This window comes from Lissotriton helveticus, chromosome 11 (assembly GCF_964261635.1).
Source record: "Lissotriton helveticus chromosome 11, aLisHel1.1, whole genome shotgun sequence".
Classification (NCBI taxonomy): Eukaryota; Metazoa; Chordata; class Amphibia; order Caudata; family Salamandridae; genus Lissotriton; species Lissotriton helveticus.
In genome coordinates this window covers 209,198,278-209,217,979 of record NC_136072.1, presented here as the reverse complement: position 1 = coordinate 209,217,979, position 19,702 = coordinate 209,198,278, and the positions used below count along the sequence as shown (strand labels likewise).

Genomic DNA, 19,702 nt, shown 5'->3' with positions numbered 1-19,702 from the left:
GCACATTCTACAAGTGCTGCACTTTAAGCTTCAGAATTAGTTTTGTGAGCAGCCCTACAGACAGCAGGCACGCTTTTAACATGGGAGAGTAACCGGAAGCGTCGCAGTTCTGACCTCGGGGTGATAGTGTTTTTGCTTCAGGATGGTGGCCTGAGCTGCTGGACCGCTGCGTGTTCCCGTCAGCGCGTGCTCTGCTGAATTAAACGTACTTTCCGGAGATGCCAACCCGGCAGAAGAAAGTGATTTTTTGCCTGGCCGGCGTGCTGAGCTTCGCCTGTGCCCTCGGGATTGCCGCCGCCATTGGCACCCAGTTGTGGGTTCGAGGCACGACTCTCTGCAAGACCGGTGCCCAGCTGGTCAACGCCACAGGGGAAGAGCTCGAGAAGTTCATCGGTGAGATCCAGTATGGGCTCTTCCGGGGTCAGAGGGTCAGGCAGTGTGGGCTTGGGACCAGGCCTTTCCAGTTCTCATGTGAGTAATCCGAAAATGTAAAAATTATTTAAATATGCACATTTGTATAGTGAATATATCTTAAGATAATTGGCAATGTGTTTAAGTTCATTTTTAATATTTGCAAACTTAAATACTGCAATTGTGTTTCCGACATATTTCGCGGTTTTGGAGCACCGTTACCCATGAACATAAAAAATGCATGAACATAACTGACACGATTACAAGCTCAGGTTGCAGGGTGCCCCTTTAATTATGCATGTGTGAATAGTTACATCAACAAGCAGGCCACTAGATCGTCAGCAGCCAGGGACAATAGGTGAAAAGGGCCAATGTGAAGGGGTTGGTACATTAGGGAACATTCTTTGGTAATTAGAGTGGAATAAAAATGCTATCAGGATGTGATCAGCTAATTGCAAAACAGAGGCTCAAATTTACTGAGTTTTTGCGCAGGGGCATCAGAGGCGTTTTAAGGCGTGAGCAAAGTGGGTGTGATGAAATGGGCCATTCGTTGTGTGGTGTATACAAGTGATGGATCCAAATTCACCCTCCACTGGGAATCCAACACCCTATCGTAGCGCTTCACTTTCTCAGGGTAACAAGCAGAGCAGTCCAAGGCCTCCTCAAGGGAGGTGGTGTGGGCTGGTAATCACATTCACTGGTACGCAATAATAACACTCAATAAATAAAAGTCCAGTCTGTGTTTTCCCTATGAAAAGTAAAAAAGACATTTATGACACACAACCGACTAAATACTACACAGTAATTTACAAATATACATAAGATGGGCGGAAATAACTATGGCAACATTACATTTGCCCCCTAAAGAGTCATGACCCCAAAATACACAGTACACCCCATTCATCTACCATATAGCACATAACCATATATGAGGGTGTCAGTTTACATTAGGTCAGTGTTGTCTCATTTCAAGATTGGAATCACATGTTATGGTAATACTTATCAGTAATAAAGCATGACATCCCTGCATTATGAGTAGTAATGCATGACATCCTCTTCTACACTCATTATGAGAAATAAGGCAATGCAAAAGGTGCTCACATCAGCATTGCTGAAACAAGGCAGCCTCTCAGGAATATGGGTTACTGTCAGCATTAGCAGCCCTTTGTATAAAGCATTGTCATTGACATTTTTTGAAAAAAGCATTGCTTAAACTTTTGGTGAATAATTCTTTGCAAGAAGGCATTGCCAAACTGTAATGTGGAACACTTTTTCAATGAAGTATTTGTCAAATCCTCATTACAACTATCTTAAATAATTTTTCAGCACACCATATTTTTGAGTCTTCTTTAACCAACTTTAGACCACAGAACATGCAGCCGTAAGCTCAACCCAGAGAGGACACTGCTCTCACAGCTGTAGAGCACATGCTGCAGTCTGGGTAGTGCTTAAAAAAATCCTAGGGTAGCCATCTTTGCTCAGGCAAATCAAATGAAGTCAGTTACCTGGAGAACATCCTCTTGGGCCTCCTTGAGAGGTGCTGTGGCGCTCCTGCATATCCCCCACACTCTTTTTATGTTGTTGGTTGAGGCCCCAAACTCCTGGAGTCACCACAAGGAGCAAGAGTCTGTTTTGTCCATAACCAGCACCGTAGGGCATTTTGCGGAACTCTCTCATTAGCATGAATATGAAATTAGCAGCTCCAGCTGCTTACCTTTAATGTACCTCAAAGACATGTGCACCTGGTTTGCCTTTTCTCTTTGAGTTTTTTTTTTTATCCTGGGGGAGCCCGGCCCCCCTAGGACACCACCACGTGCTTCCATGCATTGGGGGCATCCCATGGATCCCGCCCATGCGTGTCCTAGCTGGCTCCCCACGTGAGCAACACGTCCTAGCTGCCCATGGGAGCTCTTCTTCCCTTCTTGCTCCTGTGGGCTCTCTCTAGACATAGGCATGGGGAGTGGTGCAGGCACACCATGAATGGGAGATTGTAGAGGCATTACCCTGTGCCCCTCCTTGCTGCTGGCGCCCAGAGTTGTGGATCCCAGAATCCTCCTCCCTGTTCACACAGCAGGACACTTCAGGGCCTGGAGTTGGGGATCCTGCACTCCTGGTTTACCTCTCTGGGAAACAACAGAACTCCGCAAAGTCTTGTGGTGGGGGTCCTGGAGTTGGGGATCCCAGGTTCCCATAATGAAAATCCTGCTCTGGAGTTGTGATCCCCAGACCTTTGGAGCTCTGGTGAGGAGGCCCCACTCATGCCCCCTCCCAGGGCAAATCTTTGAAAACCCTCTTAACGGTAACCCCCGGGTCCTGGCACACCTGGGGATTTGAAGTATTTGGGCTGCAGAGCTCCACTAGCTCCAGGTCTGGCTTGGGGCCGTCAAAGGTTGAAACCTTTTCCTGCCAATATCTCGGGCCCCATTGCGCATGCTTTTGGGTTCGTTTTGCTCCTGGTGGTGAGCCCTTGCCACCCAAAGCACTCTCCTTAGGCCTCCTGCCCTCTACAGTTGCAGACTTTACCGGGAGCTGGTTCCACTGGCTCCCTGCAAAAGCCTTTCACCTTTTTATTTTCTGGGGCTTCTGTCTTCCTTGCTGCAAAAGCCCAGTTCTTCTCCCAACTAGTCCTCAGAGGTGTAAGCTCCTCTAGACCTGGGGTCAACTGTATGGCCTATCCTGTTGTGCACCATCACCTCTCTACCCCTTCCCCAACCTTTCTGCTTACTATGCTGGGACAATTCAAAATGGCATTACTGATGTGCCACTGGTCACATCTCCCCTGGGGCCTCAGCTTTGACCCTCACTGACATCATTGCTTGGGCCTTTTCCACCAACTCTTCAAAGGGGAGACCCCCTGCTTTTTTGGCTCCAGAGATCTGTACTCCCTCCTTTGTTCAGTGGACTTGTGCTGGCCCATGCCCACTAGTATAGTGTTACAGCTGGCTGACTGACTGATGCAGATCCTTCATCCTTTAATTGCTATTACTTAGAGTGTAGTGTAGTTCCTATATTCCCAATAGGCTCTGCGCATTGGAATAATATAAACAGCAGTGTAGACGTAGGACTGAGGTCGACTAGGTCTCTACTGACTATATTAGACTTAATTAGTTTCGCCAGCTAGCTCAGAGGTCACTAGAAACTTTCTCGAGTAAACAAGGAGGAGTTTAACTTCCCTGGATAGACAAGAAGAGATTAGCTTCTGACAACCATAAACATGACAACTTTGCTCCCTCAGAATAAGAGTGTATCTCTAGAGTTGTGTGAAAACAATAGACAGCTATTTTGCTCAGTCAATAGTGCATACTTAGTTTCACCAGAGTGCAGAGAAATAGAGAGATGGGCGTTTTCAATAAAAGGTGTTATTTATTGAGCAGTCTTCTTTCTCATGCAAGAGAAATGAAGTCCCGGATACTTGGCTGGGCGCAGAGGTGGTCCAAATATTTAAAAAGGGATCCCCTCTGCTCCCAGCCATTTATCGCCCAATAAGCCTCATCGATGTATCCCAGAAGCTTTTCGGTAGGCTGATTCTGGACCGGTTGCAGAATTGGCTTCAGGAAACAGATACCCTGAGCCCATACCAGGTGGGTTTCAGGAGTGGGGTCTCTACCATTGACCAAATATTTAGATTAAACCTCATGTATTGGAAGACTGCATTGATCGAGGGCGGCACCTTGTACACGGTTTTCGTGGACCTACGTGCCGCCTTCGATCTGGTGCCAAGAACAAAACTGTGGAGGGTAATGGAGGAGCTAGGCGTCCCCTCAGATATTCTCGCAATCTTAATAAAACTACATCACTATAACTTCGCACGCGTTAGGTGCGGGAGAAGTGGTATTCTAACTGATAGATTCCCCGTTCGCAGAGGGGTGAGACAGGGCTGTGTGCTCGCACCTACCCTGTTCTGCCTTTTTGTGAACGGGGTAATCGCGCACCTGGTGGGGATTTCAAACACTGATGCCCCAAAACTGACTGGCAGCAGGGTGCCCGCAATCATGTTTGCGGATGACACCCTGCTGCTGTCCAAATCCCCGATGGGCATACAGCGAGTGTTAGACGGCTTCCTGGAATTCTGTACAGAAAGGGGACTTGAAATCAATCGACAGAAAACAAAATTCATGATCCTAAACCCCACGTCCTTCAAGCGTTCAAACCCCTTGCTCGGTACAGTGCGCTTGGAGAGGGTTCACACAATAGAGTATTTGGGGATAACTCTTAACCAAAACTTTACGTGGGGGGAACATCAGACTAAGGCAAACATGAAATTAGCCCAGAAGGCCAGTGGTATTATGAGAATTGCGACCAAGTCAACATATCGCCCTCTCAGCCCTGCTATTCAAATCTACAAAGCACAGGCACGGGGGGGGTGTTACCTACGGGGGAGAGATGTGGGGCTATATTACATCGCCCGCTTTGCTAACCACAGAGAACAAATTTCTGAGGCAGCTGACTGCTCTTCCCCCAAGCACCCCACTCCTGCCCTTGAGGCTGGACCTGGGCCTGAGGCCCATTACGGAGGAACTAGGGCTCAGGCCACTAACATTTTGGCGTCGCCTTTGGAGTAGCCAAGATCTCCTCTCCTATAGATCTGAGTTGCAGGAATTTTTATCCCTACCTAATGCCACCAAGATCCCTTCGTTAAAATATATCAAGAGAACCTGCAAGACCCTCCGACTACCAGAACTATGGTCAGATCTGGGATGTACAAGCACCAGGATTTCGAGGAAAACGCTGTCCAGAGCATACTACGACAAAATGCTTTCCAGAGCTCTGGATGGTGCACGCGAGGGCTCTCTGACACAACGCTTCATTACAATCAAAGACTCATATAACCTTGAAAGGGTTTTGGATGGCATGACTCCTGCCCTAACTAGAACATGATTCCTGCAATGGAGGTACGGGACCCTTCCTTTAATGTCTTTTACCAAAGCATGGCCCTGCCGGCCGCCCACGGAGATGTGCCCAGCTTGTGACCACATAAAGGAGAATGAGGCCCACATGATTTTCTTCTGTCGAGCCTACCAGAGAAGCAGGAAATTTTGGCTCGTCCCTCTTCTTAAAAACTTGGGTTTTAGAACATTTTTACCCGCGTATAGAGTTTTAAAGACAGACTTATCTCCGCCAATTGTGTTTGCTGTGGCAACATTTTTAACTGCAATGTGGCACACTCGAAACCGATTGATAAAGATGGCTGGAGAATCTTGAAAACTTTATACCTTGATCCATTGCTACCTCTCCCATCACCATTGTCTCTCCGTTCTGTCTTTTTCCCCTTAATTCTTAATGCTTTTAATTCTAATGACTTACTTCTAAATTTAGATTTTAATCGAATGCAGTTATTTTGTATATCTTTTATGATCATGTGATCGAAATAAAGATTTGAAATTTGAATTTGAATTGCCATAATTGCAATACTTATAGTAAAGTAAAGTGCGTACAGTAAAAGGAGTATTATGAAATAATACTGTAAAAGCATTGATACGGTTTCTTAGCCATATGATACTTTAAAATGAATAAAATATATACATACATATGTACATTGACTAACGAACTCAACTGGTGCTTCTAAATACGCCTACCCCGGTGTACCTGACCTAAGCCTAATACGTGGGAAGGAGTAAGTAAGTTGCAGTTTAAGTTAAGTTGGTTTTGCCAAGAATCTGAGTCAAGAATTCTCTTTAAGGGTTTAGTCAGCTCCGTACCTGGGTAATAGAAAGCAGGTCTGTTATCTCTTTCTCAGGACTCGATATCCCAGCAACCCGCAAGGGCGGCTGAAAACACCGGAGCTGGATTTTCTCGGCTGGAGAAAAAGACAGCGTCTTTCTCAGTGCGTCAAAAGGGAGGGGCGGCGTCCGTGGGCTCTCGCATCAGCTAGGCTCTAGGGCAAGTAGATAGCCGCTCTGCTCCAAACCACCGTGTGTTTGCTTAAGGCAACGTTGGTATATTTATACCTGAAAGGTGCCGGGTTTGACGTAAGGTTGGACATAAGACGTCAATAAAGATGTCACTAAGAACTGGCCATTCTTTCAGTGTTCGCAGGAGTTCTAGGACAAATCAAAACAGAAGCATGGGGATTTCCCAGGTTGCTGGAGGTTTGTTTTGTTTAAAGAACTTGTTGTACTCTCTAGGAGCCTGGGGAAGTAGCCTTGCTTAATTTGGATTGCATGGGCTACGACTAAATATGGATATGATTCTTATGCCTTTATAAGGATATTATTTATTATAACCACATAAGGGCATAAATCAGGAATATCGAATTAGGGTCCTAGATAGAAATACAACAAGAGATCAGCTGACTATAGGAGTGGGAGCAACCCCCTTAGGTCCTGCAGAAAAGCCTTGGGGTAGGGCTTGAAACTAGTTGACCAGGGACTCAGTGAGTCATATACCCTTGGAGCTTCCCAACATCCCCATATTTTAATCATATCGGCTAGGGGTGTGAGCAAACTAACTTTTTCCCGCTTGTTAAATATTTCAAACCCTCCTTTTATGCACAATTAAACCCACTCCCATACCATTTTAACCAGCATAAGTGTATAGAGACATCATACAATTAGTGCTCCAGTGGATTCGCTGGTCATAGAACACCCCTTTCCGTAGCAGGTTAAGGATGAACCCTATGATAAAGCATGCAGCATGCCACCAAGGGGTAACAGTGGTGGTTGAGGGTTACTTAAAAGGAAATTGTTTTCCTTTCCACGACGAGGGTGTTATTTCTTTCCTTTGGTTCTTCTTCCCCTAGAGGGACTCTATTTGGTTATTTTGGTTATTTACAAATAGTTTGGAGGACGAGTCAGCTTCTTTCTCCTCTACCGCCTCCATTGATTTTTCATGATCTGTCATCCCCACCACTATCCTCCTCAGGAGCTGAGTGAAGCACTGTTAATTGTGGGGTGGCCTTTGACCTGCTGCTGGAGTGAAATGTAATTAACTTGGCACAGCAGGGGGATAAAATGCAAGGGCTGTGATCCTGAGCTGAGCCAGAGAAATATGACAATCCTGATTAACCCATATGTTGTACAGATATCGTATTAGAACTCTCGAATTTGGTTTTAGCATACAAGGTTTATCCACTTTTGTTACGTCATAGGTCTGTGTAGGCCCAGGGGAAGCAGCACTTCACTCTAAGGTAGTCTTCCAATAGGTGTATATGGAGTGTTACTGTGGACAAGACAGTAAAACACACTGACTTTCCCTATGAGTGTAAACTAACATAATGAGGCCCTAGGTCAAAATGCAATCCTGCAGAGTCTCCTGTATGCCCGGCTACCCATGTGCAATTACAGGGCTGTGCACAACAGGAGTTTCAGGTACGTAGCCCTCATGTGTGCATTCATGTTCATGTGTAACCAGCCAAAGGTCCCTTAACCATGCTGTGTCGGAGTGGCCCTATCTAAAAAGGCGGACAATGTTGGTAAAAATGCTCAATCCATTTACCTTGCATTTACCGTGGGTGAGTCACCAGTTGTGAGACTCACCAACAGTAAAAAGGGCAAAAAGCAGATGGACAGATGTGATGGCCGAATCCATCCACTTACTGTGGGCAGTTGCCCAGGGTCTCTACATTTGAAGAGCGTCCCTGGTAATGTGAGATTTCTCTCTAGCTCCCTTCTGTGTATTTTTGTTTCTCAACCTTTAACGTATAATTCAATATTGATCAGCAACGTAGCACTTAAATCAGCAGAACATGGGTAATAAAATGCAAAGTTGCACCAAAAAGGGGCCCCCAAAATATTTCTTGCCCGGGGCCCCTAAAATCCTTAGGATCACACTGAGGTGCATATGTAAAGCAGAGCTGAGAAAAGTTGCACAAACTGATGTGCTGAAGTTCTATTATACATTATAAAAGCCAGGAGGCGCAGTTCACAGTTAGGGTGCATCACACAAATGCCCACACACACTTTTGTAAATTTGGGCCCTCCTTTGTTCACAAAATACCTGGTCTTATGCAATTGTCTCATTGTAGCTTAACTGATTAAAATAGTTCACGATTGCCCAAAAAAACCACAGAACTTTGACAATGTATGCCTAAAAATTTGCTAACTATATTTGAGAATTACTCACTGGTACTTTTTCATGAGAATTTTGTTCATTTATGATAAATTGCTAATATTACCCTCTATGGTGCATTATCTTGAAATTAACTTTGTTGTGGTTTACAGTAAGTCAGGTAAAGCTTTCTCTATTCTGGAGTTTTTAAAGTTATTTCAAAGCTGGGTGCGCTGTGTGAGATGGACACTAATGCAGGTCTTAACTATGTTATTGTTAAGTTTCAGAGAACCAGTTAGAGACTTAGGGCCTGATTCACAAAGGCAAAATTACACTTCTGACTCCGAAGTTGTGGCGTAGAACTCCGTTCATGAAAAGATATGCCTGTTGTCTGTTCTTATGTGCTTAGTTCTTGCCCTAACTTTAGAGTCTCCGAAGTCATAAAATTACTATTAAATCGTAGTTTATGAATTCTGAATTTTCTTTTTTTTACACAAAAGTGTACATTTATGTATGTGAATCAGGCCCTCCTAGCTTTAGTTTTGTGGAAGGAATACTCCATCTGCAGCAGATTTCTGTCCCTGGCAAAAACTCCATCCACAGCATATGACTCACCCGTCATATAGAAAGTGCATAATTGCCGATAGCGCATGAATTATGATGGACGGGCTATCCACCACATTTGACAGAGTATCCCATAAACCAAACTCTTAATACGTTCTTTAATGCATACATTATTTTGGTGCATTAATGGAGAAAGAGAAAAGAATTGTGCAGAATTCCAAATTTGAAAAGTTTAAGAAGGATGTGGAACGAGTTGTAGATTCGCTAACTTCTTTGATGATAAGTGTGTCTTTAAAAATTGGAAGGTTTTTGGAATCATTTTAGAAAACAGTGCTATAATGGGAAATGTGATTGTAAAAGCCAAGTCTGAAATTGCTTGAAAATGTTTCATGTAGTAGTTAAAATTAATGAGATATTGAGAAGTTATATATTATTAAGAATGGATTTTACATTTGTTGCAAACTTAACATTTTTAGCCATACAAAACAATACTAATGTGAGTGTAACACTATAACTGAAGTATTGCCAGCATTCCACGGTACCCTATTGTGGGTAGCTGGCCTGGTATATGATGTCCACTAATGTAAGAGGGCACCTTGCACCAGTCCAGACAACCCTTAAGATGATTTAAGAGGTCTTAGACAACCTCAGAAAGCTCTCTAAGTGGTAGATGTGGAGAGCAGCCTTCAGGCTTAGTCCATAAGGAGTGTAAACCAGCTTTAGTATAGATTAAGTGAAAAAGAACCACACCAAGTATTTATAAAAATATATATCATACTTTCTAGTACGTTCCAATATCTCCTACATGGAGATAAACACAATGCACACAATACTTTAGCAAAGAAACACAGTTAATAGCACGAAATACACAGTGGCCCCGGGGGGTGGGGGCGAAACCATATACTACGAAAGTGGTATAAGAACCACGACTCGAGTGAAGACAGTGTTGAGAGGACGTTGAATTGCTAGGGACCCAGAGAACCACCCAAGATAAGTAGATAGGGACCCCACGGAGATCATGTGTAGTGTGGGAACACAATCATGTGCTCCTTACAAGTCTATGTGCAAGTCGAGTTTGATTTGTAAAGATTAAGGACCCTTCCCAGTGGACCCTGAAGAAACCCCAGGGAAGATAGAAGGTTGGAGAGCCACCCCACCCAAGGATACCCTAGTACCCATGTTACCTACACCAGGGAAGCTGCATGCATACATGTGAATGAGTGTCAGAAAAACGCTGTCAAACCAAATGGAGTACTTCAGGAAAGTTGCGTTGCTGGAAGAGGAGAATGTGTCTGTGGGAATCCAAATGTGGATTCTAGAAGAGGAGTACCTAAAAGCAGAGGGGACAGAGTCTATGCCACTCATGAGTGACCAGGAGTCTTGGAAGACGAATGCCCTCGGATGTCGGGTGCTTCAGGAAGGAAGACAATGTCCTTGACGCTGCAGCTGTGAGAACCAGGCAACGCTGAGAAAGACCAGGAGCAATGCACGAGCTGTCCCACGAAGAATGTCGAGTGCTGAGGGGTGGGTGTCTGGCAGGAAAACCACCAAGCCATGGCAAAGGCAAGCCACGCAGGAATAAAAGAAGGAGCAATGTCGGGACCAGCAAGGTCCAGAGGACTCAGCAAAGTCAGGGGTGTCTGGCAGGCCATGAGCAATCAGGGGAGCCCAAAAGAAACAAGCGTGACCCTCAAGTAAACCCACAGGCCGGAGGCACTGGAGTCGCGAGAGGACCTCAAGCAGCTCACCAAAAGATGCAGGCCACAATGCACCCAATGCGGTGTTGCTGAAGATTCTGGTCACAGGAGATGCTCGAGGCTGGGGCTACTTGGAACCCGAAGAAGAAGCCAACAAGCCTTTGCAACTGCAAGTTGGTCACGGTGCACAGGGGTTCGGTTTTTGCAACCCCCCACAAGGAATACTGGCCTTAAACTTGGTGAAAGGGTAGAACAGGCTTTGAAAGCTGTGGAAAGCCACCACCTGTGTTGCAAAGCCCACGGAGACCGGAGGAGCTCAGGATCTGCAGACCTGTTGACTTAGTTGCAGTGCCTGCAAATGCAGGGGAGTGACACCTTCACTCCAAGGGAGAATAAACTGGAAGATGCATGGGGACACCAAGTGTGCCCCTCATGCAGTGTTTCTGGCACTAGCAAGCGCACCCACCCAGTCCCAATACACTAAACCTTGTCTCGGAGGTGGTCCCACCTTCCTGTGACAGGATGCCTATGGTACCTCCTTCTCTGCTCGAGCTAGGCTCAGCAGCAGGAGGGTAGAAATGTGTCTCTGGTTGGCAGCAACCATTTTGTGCTGTCCGGGACTAGAGGGCTGGTACTGGGAATACTGAGAGCCTAACGGAGGGCAGTGCTTGGAATCATACCTCCCACACTGTTTATGGTGTGGGGGTATGATTCCAACATGTTTGATACCGGACATGATAGGATTCATTGCAACCATTTTTGAGATGGTCATCACATGATTACATGGTGCCCCTCTATATAGTATACTGCTGCTTCACTGACAACCCGGGAAAATGGACTCGGTAGACTGCAGGATTGTCCTGATCATGCAGGGGCACCCTCTCACTTAGAACCAAGCACCCTACCCTCAGGATTGTAAAGGCCTGCTATAGGGGTGACATAGGTTTTAAGTGCAGTGACCCTTAGATATAGTGAAACTATATCTTTATTAAGAGGTGCATGCACCAACTAACACAGGATCCAAGGCAAGCCTGTAGTTCCATTTTGAACGGCCTCTCATGGGTGGCATAATACATGCTTCAGCCCATGGGAGACCTCTGAGGTACCTATGCCCTGGGTATATGAGTACCATATACTAGGGACTGAAAAGGGTACTCCAGTATCCAATCTGGAGTGTACCTAAGTACTCAACACAACAATTTAGGGAGAAAGAGGGTAGACCGGGGTCCTGATTAGCAGGATCTCAGTCAGACTAGTCATAATACAGCTTAGCACCAGGCAAAAAGTGGGGGTAACCATGCAGAAGGATCCTACCTTCCTACACATATGATATTGTAATGTATTGTTCAGTTTTTAAAAGTTGTCATAGTTGTCAACATACAGCTAAAATCTGTTTGTGGTAATTTAATCAAGTTTTCAGTCGATTTTTCAAATACATTCTACACAAAGTGGCATGTGCCCTGTTGTGTGCCTGTTCTCACTGAAACGTTAAAGCAGCACTGCATATCCGCAACTAATAATAATCATAGTTTTCTACAAAACCTTTAGAATTAAATGTACACCTTTAGAACGAGTGAGGTAACAGGAATGTCATATTTATATTGAGTTAGTACATAACATTTTAGTTGTAAGACCCTTTAGTCATAATGCCATATTTCCACAAATTAATGCTGGGTGTAATTCACTTATCTGCAATGAATACATGTCAAGTGTTTCACAATATTCTAAACTTCCAATTACACAGCTCACGAAGACAACTAGCAGATGTGAGTGATCCAGGTGCTGCTCATTGAGAAAGTAGAGTTGGTCGGGACATGCGGAAAAGAGATCCACATGGGTATCACATGGTAGAAAGTATTTGGCACTGACATGAAAGTCATACTTATGATTCAACTTATGATTCAACCCTAAATGATGCAACAGCTGGTTGGCATCACGGCAGTCTGATGTTTTTGTTGGTCAAAGGTTTTGCAGACCCCCCAATCATGAACAAACAAGTCAGGTCTGCTTTTTTCAATAGAATGTATTTTGTAATAGGAGCACAGGGCTCTAAAAACCCCAGTGCCTGGGACAAAGAGCCCCAGCTACCCTCCCCTTGTGATGGCTCTGCTCAACATGGACAATTTTCTCGATAATTATTTCTGTCTGAGACTCAAATAAGTAACTTTTTAGTTCAGTTGGCAGAGTGCTTGTATCTCTTTCAACAACAAAACCTAATCTCCTGTTTCAGAAATTAGACTCCAAAGCTACATGAAACGCATGTCTTCACGTATACCTGAGCCTACCCGGCCACTGCCTGTGTACGCTTCCTCCTATATGTGCAGTGTGTGTATTTGTGAGTGTGTGTGGATGTGTGGTTTTGCCTTCACGCTATAGGGGCCTGCTCATGTATGTGTTTAGGTACTTTCCAGCAAGTGCACTAACTTAATTTGCAGTTCTGATGGCTGTCAGAACCCTGTTCAGAGGACCACAAGGCAAAAAGGAGCTACTTTGCCCAGCCATGGTGTTTGAAGCCTTATACTCCAGATGTCCTATTCCTAGATGCAATGGATCCTTACCAGCTGGGCCAAGTACCCCTTCAAGACTTGAAGACCCGCTAGTAGTCTGAGCCTCAGGAGTCCCACTCATAGTCTTTATTATGCCCCATGAGTCAGCCTGACCTGCACCTGCATGATCAGAATGACCAAAATCTCTGAGCGCACCATCTTTGTAGGCCCTGAAGCTGCAGTAGCTCTCTCCGTTAAGTTCTTCACATGCAGCCAAGGAGGGGCAGGGGACAAGTTACCTCGAGTTCCTCACATGCAGTCCTACAGAGGCAGAGGCTGGGGAGTCCTCAATAGGCCTAGGTGGAGTTAGTGTAGTTCTGATTTGAAGAACTCTGTGAAGTGCCAAAAAAAAGTCTGCATAGCTCTGCAAGCGGCAGAGTGTGGTAAGCCACGCTGCTTGTACTTATATTTAGCACCAGGAGTTTGTCTCATGCTGTCTAATCACTACAAATGGCTCTACGCATCACACCAGAGGATACTGCTTCTTTCTACCGCTAGAGTAGATATTCTATTCAAGTGGCAGCTTCCTCAATGTGAGTGGCAGATTTTTCTACACAAGTGGTCATGACCTGCCATGACCACCTGCACTGAGAAATCTTGCAGGGAGGAGGTCTAGCATGCAATTTTTCTTGCTCTCCAACTTAACCTTGGTGAGCCTCGTGAGAGAAAAAAGCTCCACTCCGCCTCACATTGCAGAGTTTTTCAGAACTTCCCACAGAGTGGGCAAAACTCAGCGAACTCTTTCGGCGGAGCGGAATTATTCATCCACCCCAAGTCCTCAATGCTCTTTCAGTGCTGGTAAGAATCCTCCGCCAGGTGGGGTGTGCGATCCTCCTGGTCCTCAGTTGTGCCTAGAGTCCGCTCAGGTAAACATAGCAGCTTGCTTCTCACAACAAATGTCTCGACCAGCCCGTGCCCTTGTCCCCTGGCACATGGGGTCACATTGTTACTCTGTACACAGGCTACGGCACGATTGACACAGCAGCAACCTTCACGGCGGACCTCCTGGCATACAGGGTTTCGGACTTCACACCACACATAGGATACAGCCCGATTGACACAGCAACAATGTTCACGGGGGCCCCGTTTACCATACGGAGTCGCCAACTTCGAACCTGCATATATGCGATTATCCAGTCGGTGCAGCACAGGTCACGGCTCACTTCACACTATACTATACAAACAAGTGATTGATGGAATGCTTGAATTAACCACAGTCCCTGGTATTTGATCGGGCCGCATCTCAATCCATCGATATTTTGCCCACCATGTCACCTAATTTTGGACCTAGCTAAATGTAAATTAGTCTTGGCCCTACTCTAATCGCATTCAAACTATAATGACCTTTTCCTGTTCAGGCAATACTCTTTTATTGTATACAGATGTATTAATTGTTTCAGAATTTTACAACTCTCTCCCCTATCTTCATGGTTCCCGGGGTAGAAAATACACCGTTATTATGCCCAAAATTATAAAACCAAACCTTAGTCCCTTATTCGACAGTCGTGTTGAATGGACAACATACCACAAAGTATAGAGTGAAATAAAATGTGAGAAAGCGAGGTGACCCCTCACGGGCGAACCACCAACGGGGAACCTGGTAGGTACTCACCAGTGTTGCCCTGCTCTCATCATCGGCAGTCACCAAGCTTAAATGAAAAAGTGTCCAAAAGGAACATACAAGTGTATGTGCAAGGAGAGATGCAGTGAAAAGAATGATGAAAATTACATACAAAGGACAAACAACAACCAAAATGATGTGAAAAGATAGGGAATGCACGATTATACGACCTTTATTCTTATTCTTCCGTGCACTCTATCGGCTTAAAAAGCTGGGCTGGGCTATTATTCATATAGCCACATACCACACGCCAACATGTTTCATTGCCTGGTTTACTGACGGAAAATTCTTCAGGGCATCAACTATTTAGCCACTGCATAAACAACTGGACACACCAATCTTCACAACCTCACACAGCCACAGTGACTCCTACCGGCCGCGAGGTACACGTAAAAACTGTTAGGACCACCCCTCCTGTGAGTAGTCTCAAGTCTCATATCGTTTTCTTAACGGGATTCAGAGACCTACACCGGCATTTACTCAGCCTGCACCCCTCTACTCTAATCACAACAGTCCAGCCCGAACATTCAAGTCAGATCCTCCCTGAAACGGAACACAAGCAACCCAGAATTGGTTTCACCCTAGTAATGGGCTCATCAACAGGGTACAGCTTGGTTCCAGTGTCACAGTGTGCACGGAACCCATGTCTGGGCCTATCTGTCCCACTTAGGGTGATACACTAGAGCATGGGTACTCACAATCTTTCAATCGGGAGCCAATATTACAGTGTGGTTTGTGGCCGAGGGCCACACTGGTGAGGGTGGGGTCACTGGGGGCAGGGTCAGTGGGGGGGTCGGGGCTAGAGTAATAAAAATCAAACCCGTTTCAAAACATTACACAATGCGACAATGCTGTGTTTCAAAATCAGATGTAACTACAAAGAGCACATTTTGATAATACATTTTATTAGCAGACAATAGCAGACTTAAGAGGCACTGCACAGCTTCATACTCACTTTGACCCCAATTACATCACAGTCTCTCTCTCTCAGTCAGTCAATCTCTCTCTCTTAGTCATTCTCTCTCTCTGTCAGTCAGTCTCTCTCTCTCTGTCAGTCAGTCTCTCTCTCTGTCAGTCTCACTCTCTAAGTCTTTCTCTATCAGTCTCTCTCTCTCTCTGTCAGTCTCTCTCTCAGTCAGTCAGTCTCTCTCTGTCAGTCAGTAAGTCAGTCTCTCACTGCCAGTCAGTCTCTCTCTCAGTCAGTTATTCTTTCAGTCAGTCTCAGTTAGTCAGTCTTTCTCTTAGTCAGTCTCTCTCTCTCTCCCTGTCAGTCTCTTTCTCTCAGTCAGTCTCTCTCTCTCTCTCTCTCTCTCTCAATCAGTCAGTCTCTCTCTCTCTGTTAGTCTCTCTCACTCTCTGTCAGTCAGTCTCTCAACCAGTCAGTCTCTCTCTCTCAGTCAGCCTCTCTTAGTCAGTCTCTCTCTCGGTTAATCTCTCTCTGTCAGTCAGTCTCTCAGTCAGTCAGTCTCTCTCTCTATTCTCTCCATTCTTTCTCTCCACTCTCTCTCCACTGTCTTTCTCTCTCCACTCTCTCTCCACTCTCTCTCCTCCCTCTCTCTCCACTCTCTCTCTCCTCTCTCCCTCTCTCTCCTCTCTCTCTCTCTCTTCACTTTATCTCTCTCTCTCCACTGTCTTTCTCTCTTCACTCTCTCTCCACTCACCCTCTCTCCTCTCTCTCTCTCTCCACTTTCTCTCTCTCTCTCCACTTTCTCTCTCTCTCTCCTCTCTCTCTCCACTCCTGCTCCCTCTCACTCCACTCTCTCTCTTTCCTCTCTCTCTCCAATTTCTCTCTCTCTCTCTCTCTCTTGGGGGCCATGGGTACATTACCTGCAAGGTTCGCGGGCCGCCAAGGAAGGCCTGCCAGGTCGCTGGCGGCCCGCAGGACGTACTATGAGTACCACATCACAAGAGTATGATAAAAAAAAGTGATGGAATGCTTGAATTAATCTCAGCCACAACCCAATCCATCACTATTTTGCACACCATATCACCTAATTTTAGACCCAGCTATATGAACTTCAGCCTTGACTCTGCTCCAATCAGAACAGTCAAGCCCAAAACTGCCAAGCGTGGTCCTCCCTGAAAACGAACCCAAACAAACCATGATCAGTTTCACCCAAGATATGGACTCCTCAGCCTAGTTCAACTTGATTCCAATGACACAGTGTGTATGGGACCCATGTCTGGGCAAACCCATCCAACTTTGGAGGCACCGTAAATTAAACAAACAAGCAATGGATGGACAGCTTGAATTAATCTTAGCCACTGGTAATTGTTTGGGGTCAAACCCAATCCATCGCTATTTTTCACCTTAGTTTGGACCCAGCTATATATAAATCAGTCTTGACCCTGCTCCAATCAAACAGTCTACTAAATGTTGATTTTGGAGCAGAAACTGCCAAATGTTATGCCCCATTTTTAGAGTAAAATCAAGATAGTAGCGGTTTTCTGGGGCAATCGTACTCGAGGTTCTATGTATTGTGTTGAAGTCATATTTTTGCATCTAAATTTTGTTTAATCTAAGAGCACTTGAATTTCATAATGCAAACTTGTGAAGTGTGTTTTTTAATTCAAAATATAATTGGGAAGCAGTACAAACATTCTGTAGTTATCCAGTGCCAGATATCTTGGACTGCCGATCCGTAAAAAAGGCACTGTTGTTCAGTCGAAGAGCCAGGTCATGAGGTCCTTACTGAATTGAGGCAGTGACTGTGATTGCCTGAGGTGGAGAGGCATGGTGTTCCAGGACTTTGCTGTGAGGTAGAAGGATCTCATCTGGGTGTGGTCTTGTGGCTATGTGGGTCAGTGGGCAGGGGCAGTTGGGGGGAGTGGAGGTCTCTGGTTGGTGTGTGGATAGCGAGGCGGTGGTTGAGGTATGCAGGTCCCGCGTCATGTAGGGCTTTGTAGGCATATGTGAGGGGCTTGCAGTTGATTCTTTCATTGACTGGGAGCCAGTGGAGGTCTCTCAGGTGGCCAGTGATGTGCTATAGCAGGGGATATTGAGGATGAGTATGGAAGAGGCGTTCTGAATGTCAGAAACTGCCAAATGTTATGCCCCATTTTTAGAGTAAAATCAAGATAGTAGCGGTTTTCTGGGGCAATCGTACTCGAGGTTCTATGTATTGTGTTGAAGTCATATTTTTGCATCTAAATTTTGTTTAATCTAAGAGCACTTGAATTTTATAATGCAAACTTGTGAAGTGTGTTTTTTAATTCAAAATATAATTGGGAAGCAGTACAAACATTCTGTAGTTATCCAGTGCCAGATATCTTGGACTGCCGATCCGTAAAAAAGGCACCGTTGTTCAGTCGAAGAGCCAGGTCATGAGGTCCTTACTGAATTGAGGCAGTGACTGTGATTGCCTGAGGTGGAGAGGCATGGTGTTCCAGGACTTTGCTGTGAGGTAGAAGGATCTCATCTGGGTGTGGTCTTGTGGCTATGTGGGTCAGTGGGCAGGGGCAGTTGGGGGGAGTGGAGGTCTCTGGTTGGTGTGTGGATAGCGAGGCGGTGGTTGAGGTATGCAGGTCCCGCGTCATGTAGGGCTTTGTAGGCATATGTGAGGGGCTTGCAGTTGATTCTTTCATTGACTGGGAGCCAGTGGAGGTCTCTCAGGTGGCCAGTGATGTGCTATAGCAGGGGATATTGAGGATGAGTATGGAAGAGGCGTTCTGAATGTCCTACAGTTTCTTGAGGAGTTTCTGATTGATGCCGGCATAGAGTGCATTGCCGTAGTTGATCGTAGATGATGAGTGCATGGGTGATCATCCTTCTGGACTCAGTGGGGATCCACTTGAAGATCTTTCAGAGCAGGCATAGCATGTAGAAGCAGGATGATGAGGCAGCGTTGATCTGTTGGTTCATGGTGAGCGAGGAATCCAGGATGATGTGAGGTTTCATGCGAGGTCTGTGGTTGTGGGTGGGATCCAAGTTCTGTGGGCCAATATGAGTTGTCCCAGGCGGAGGGGTGGAGCCCAGGGTGAGAACTTTGGTCTTCTATGAGTTTAGCTTGAAGCAGCTGTCCTTCATCCAAGCGGCGACAGCCTTCATCCTGTCATGGATGTTTTTTTTTTTTTTTTGTTTTTTTTTAAAAACCTTTATTGTGCAAGAAGAAAAGAACAAATACTGGCCCACAACCGTCAGGCCGGCCACAATACTTTGAAGCACAAGTGCAAGCAATACAGTTCCTCAGCGGCAGCGAATGACATAGCAACAATCAACGGACATTACACTGAATAGAATCATGTCGCCGAGGAGAAGGAGCATTTAAGGTTAAGTTTTAAGGTTTTTTCGATCTAAATACAAAGCAGTGAAGAATAAGAAATAAGGAGAACTGAGTCCATACAATAGCATCACGGCATGGGCAGGCGGCCTCACCACTGGAAACAACAATGGAAGTTAAGACCTCGAGCAATATGGCGGCACGAAGGAAAACAACCAAATCATCAGCCATCATTCACACACCATATACAGCGCCACCCCCTCCCCATTAACCCCTATCGCGGACCCAGAACAGAAACAGGTTAAGAAAGCGCAAAAAAATAGAAAAAATAAGGCCCATAGAAACTAAACAAAGTAAAATAAATCCCACCCCCCACCCTACACCAATGCGGAGGCTACGGCCTACCCCCCCCCGGCAGTGTGTCTGTCGCCCATTAAAGAACCCGAAATACAGACAAAGAAAAAGGAAGGAAAAAGGAAAATGGAAAGAAAAAGGAAAGAAAGACCCCTCACACTTGAAATATAGGGAGTAAGAAAAGAATAAACTAATCCACTACTCCCAGAGAAAGGAAGGTGGGGAGGAGCCCACACAATATCAGAGCTCCCGGACTTCCCAGCCATATACAACCTCTACACCGCGCATAACAGTAGATTCGGA

The 19,702-nt window shown here is 45.6% G+C and overlaps 1 protein-coding gene across 1 annotated transcript in view; it reads left to right on the top strand.

Moving 5' to 3' along the window:
• Positions 1-218: 218 nt before the first annotated feature.
• The window catches only part of CLRN1 (clarin 1), a 141,473-nt gene continuing 121,989 nt past the window's right edge, over positions 219-19,702 (top strand). Inside the window, exon 1 of the mRNA XM_078666494.1 lies at positions 219-471. Coding sequence (XP_078522620.1) covers positions 219-471 — 253 coding nt within the window. The remainder of the gene's footprint in view (positions 472-19,702) is intronic.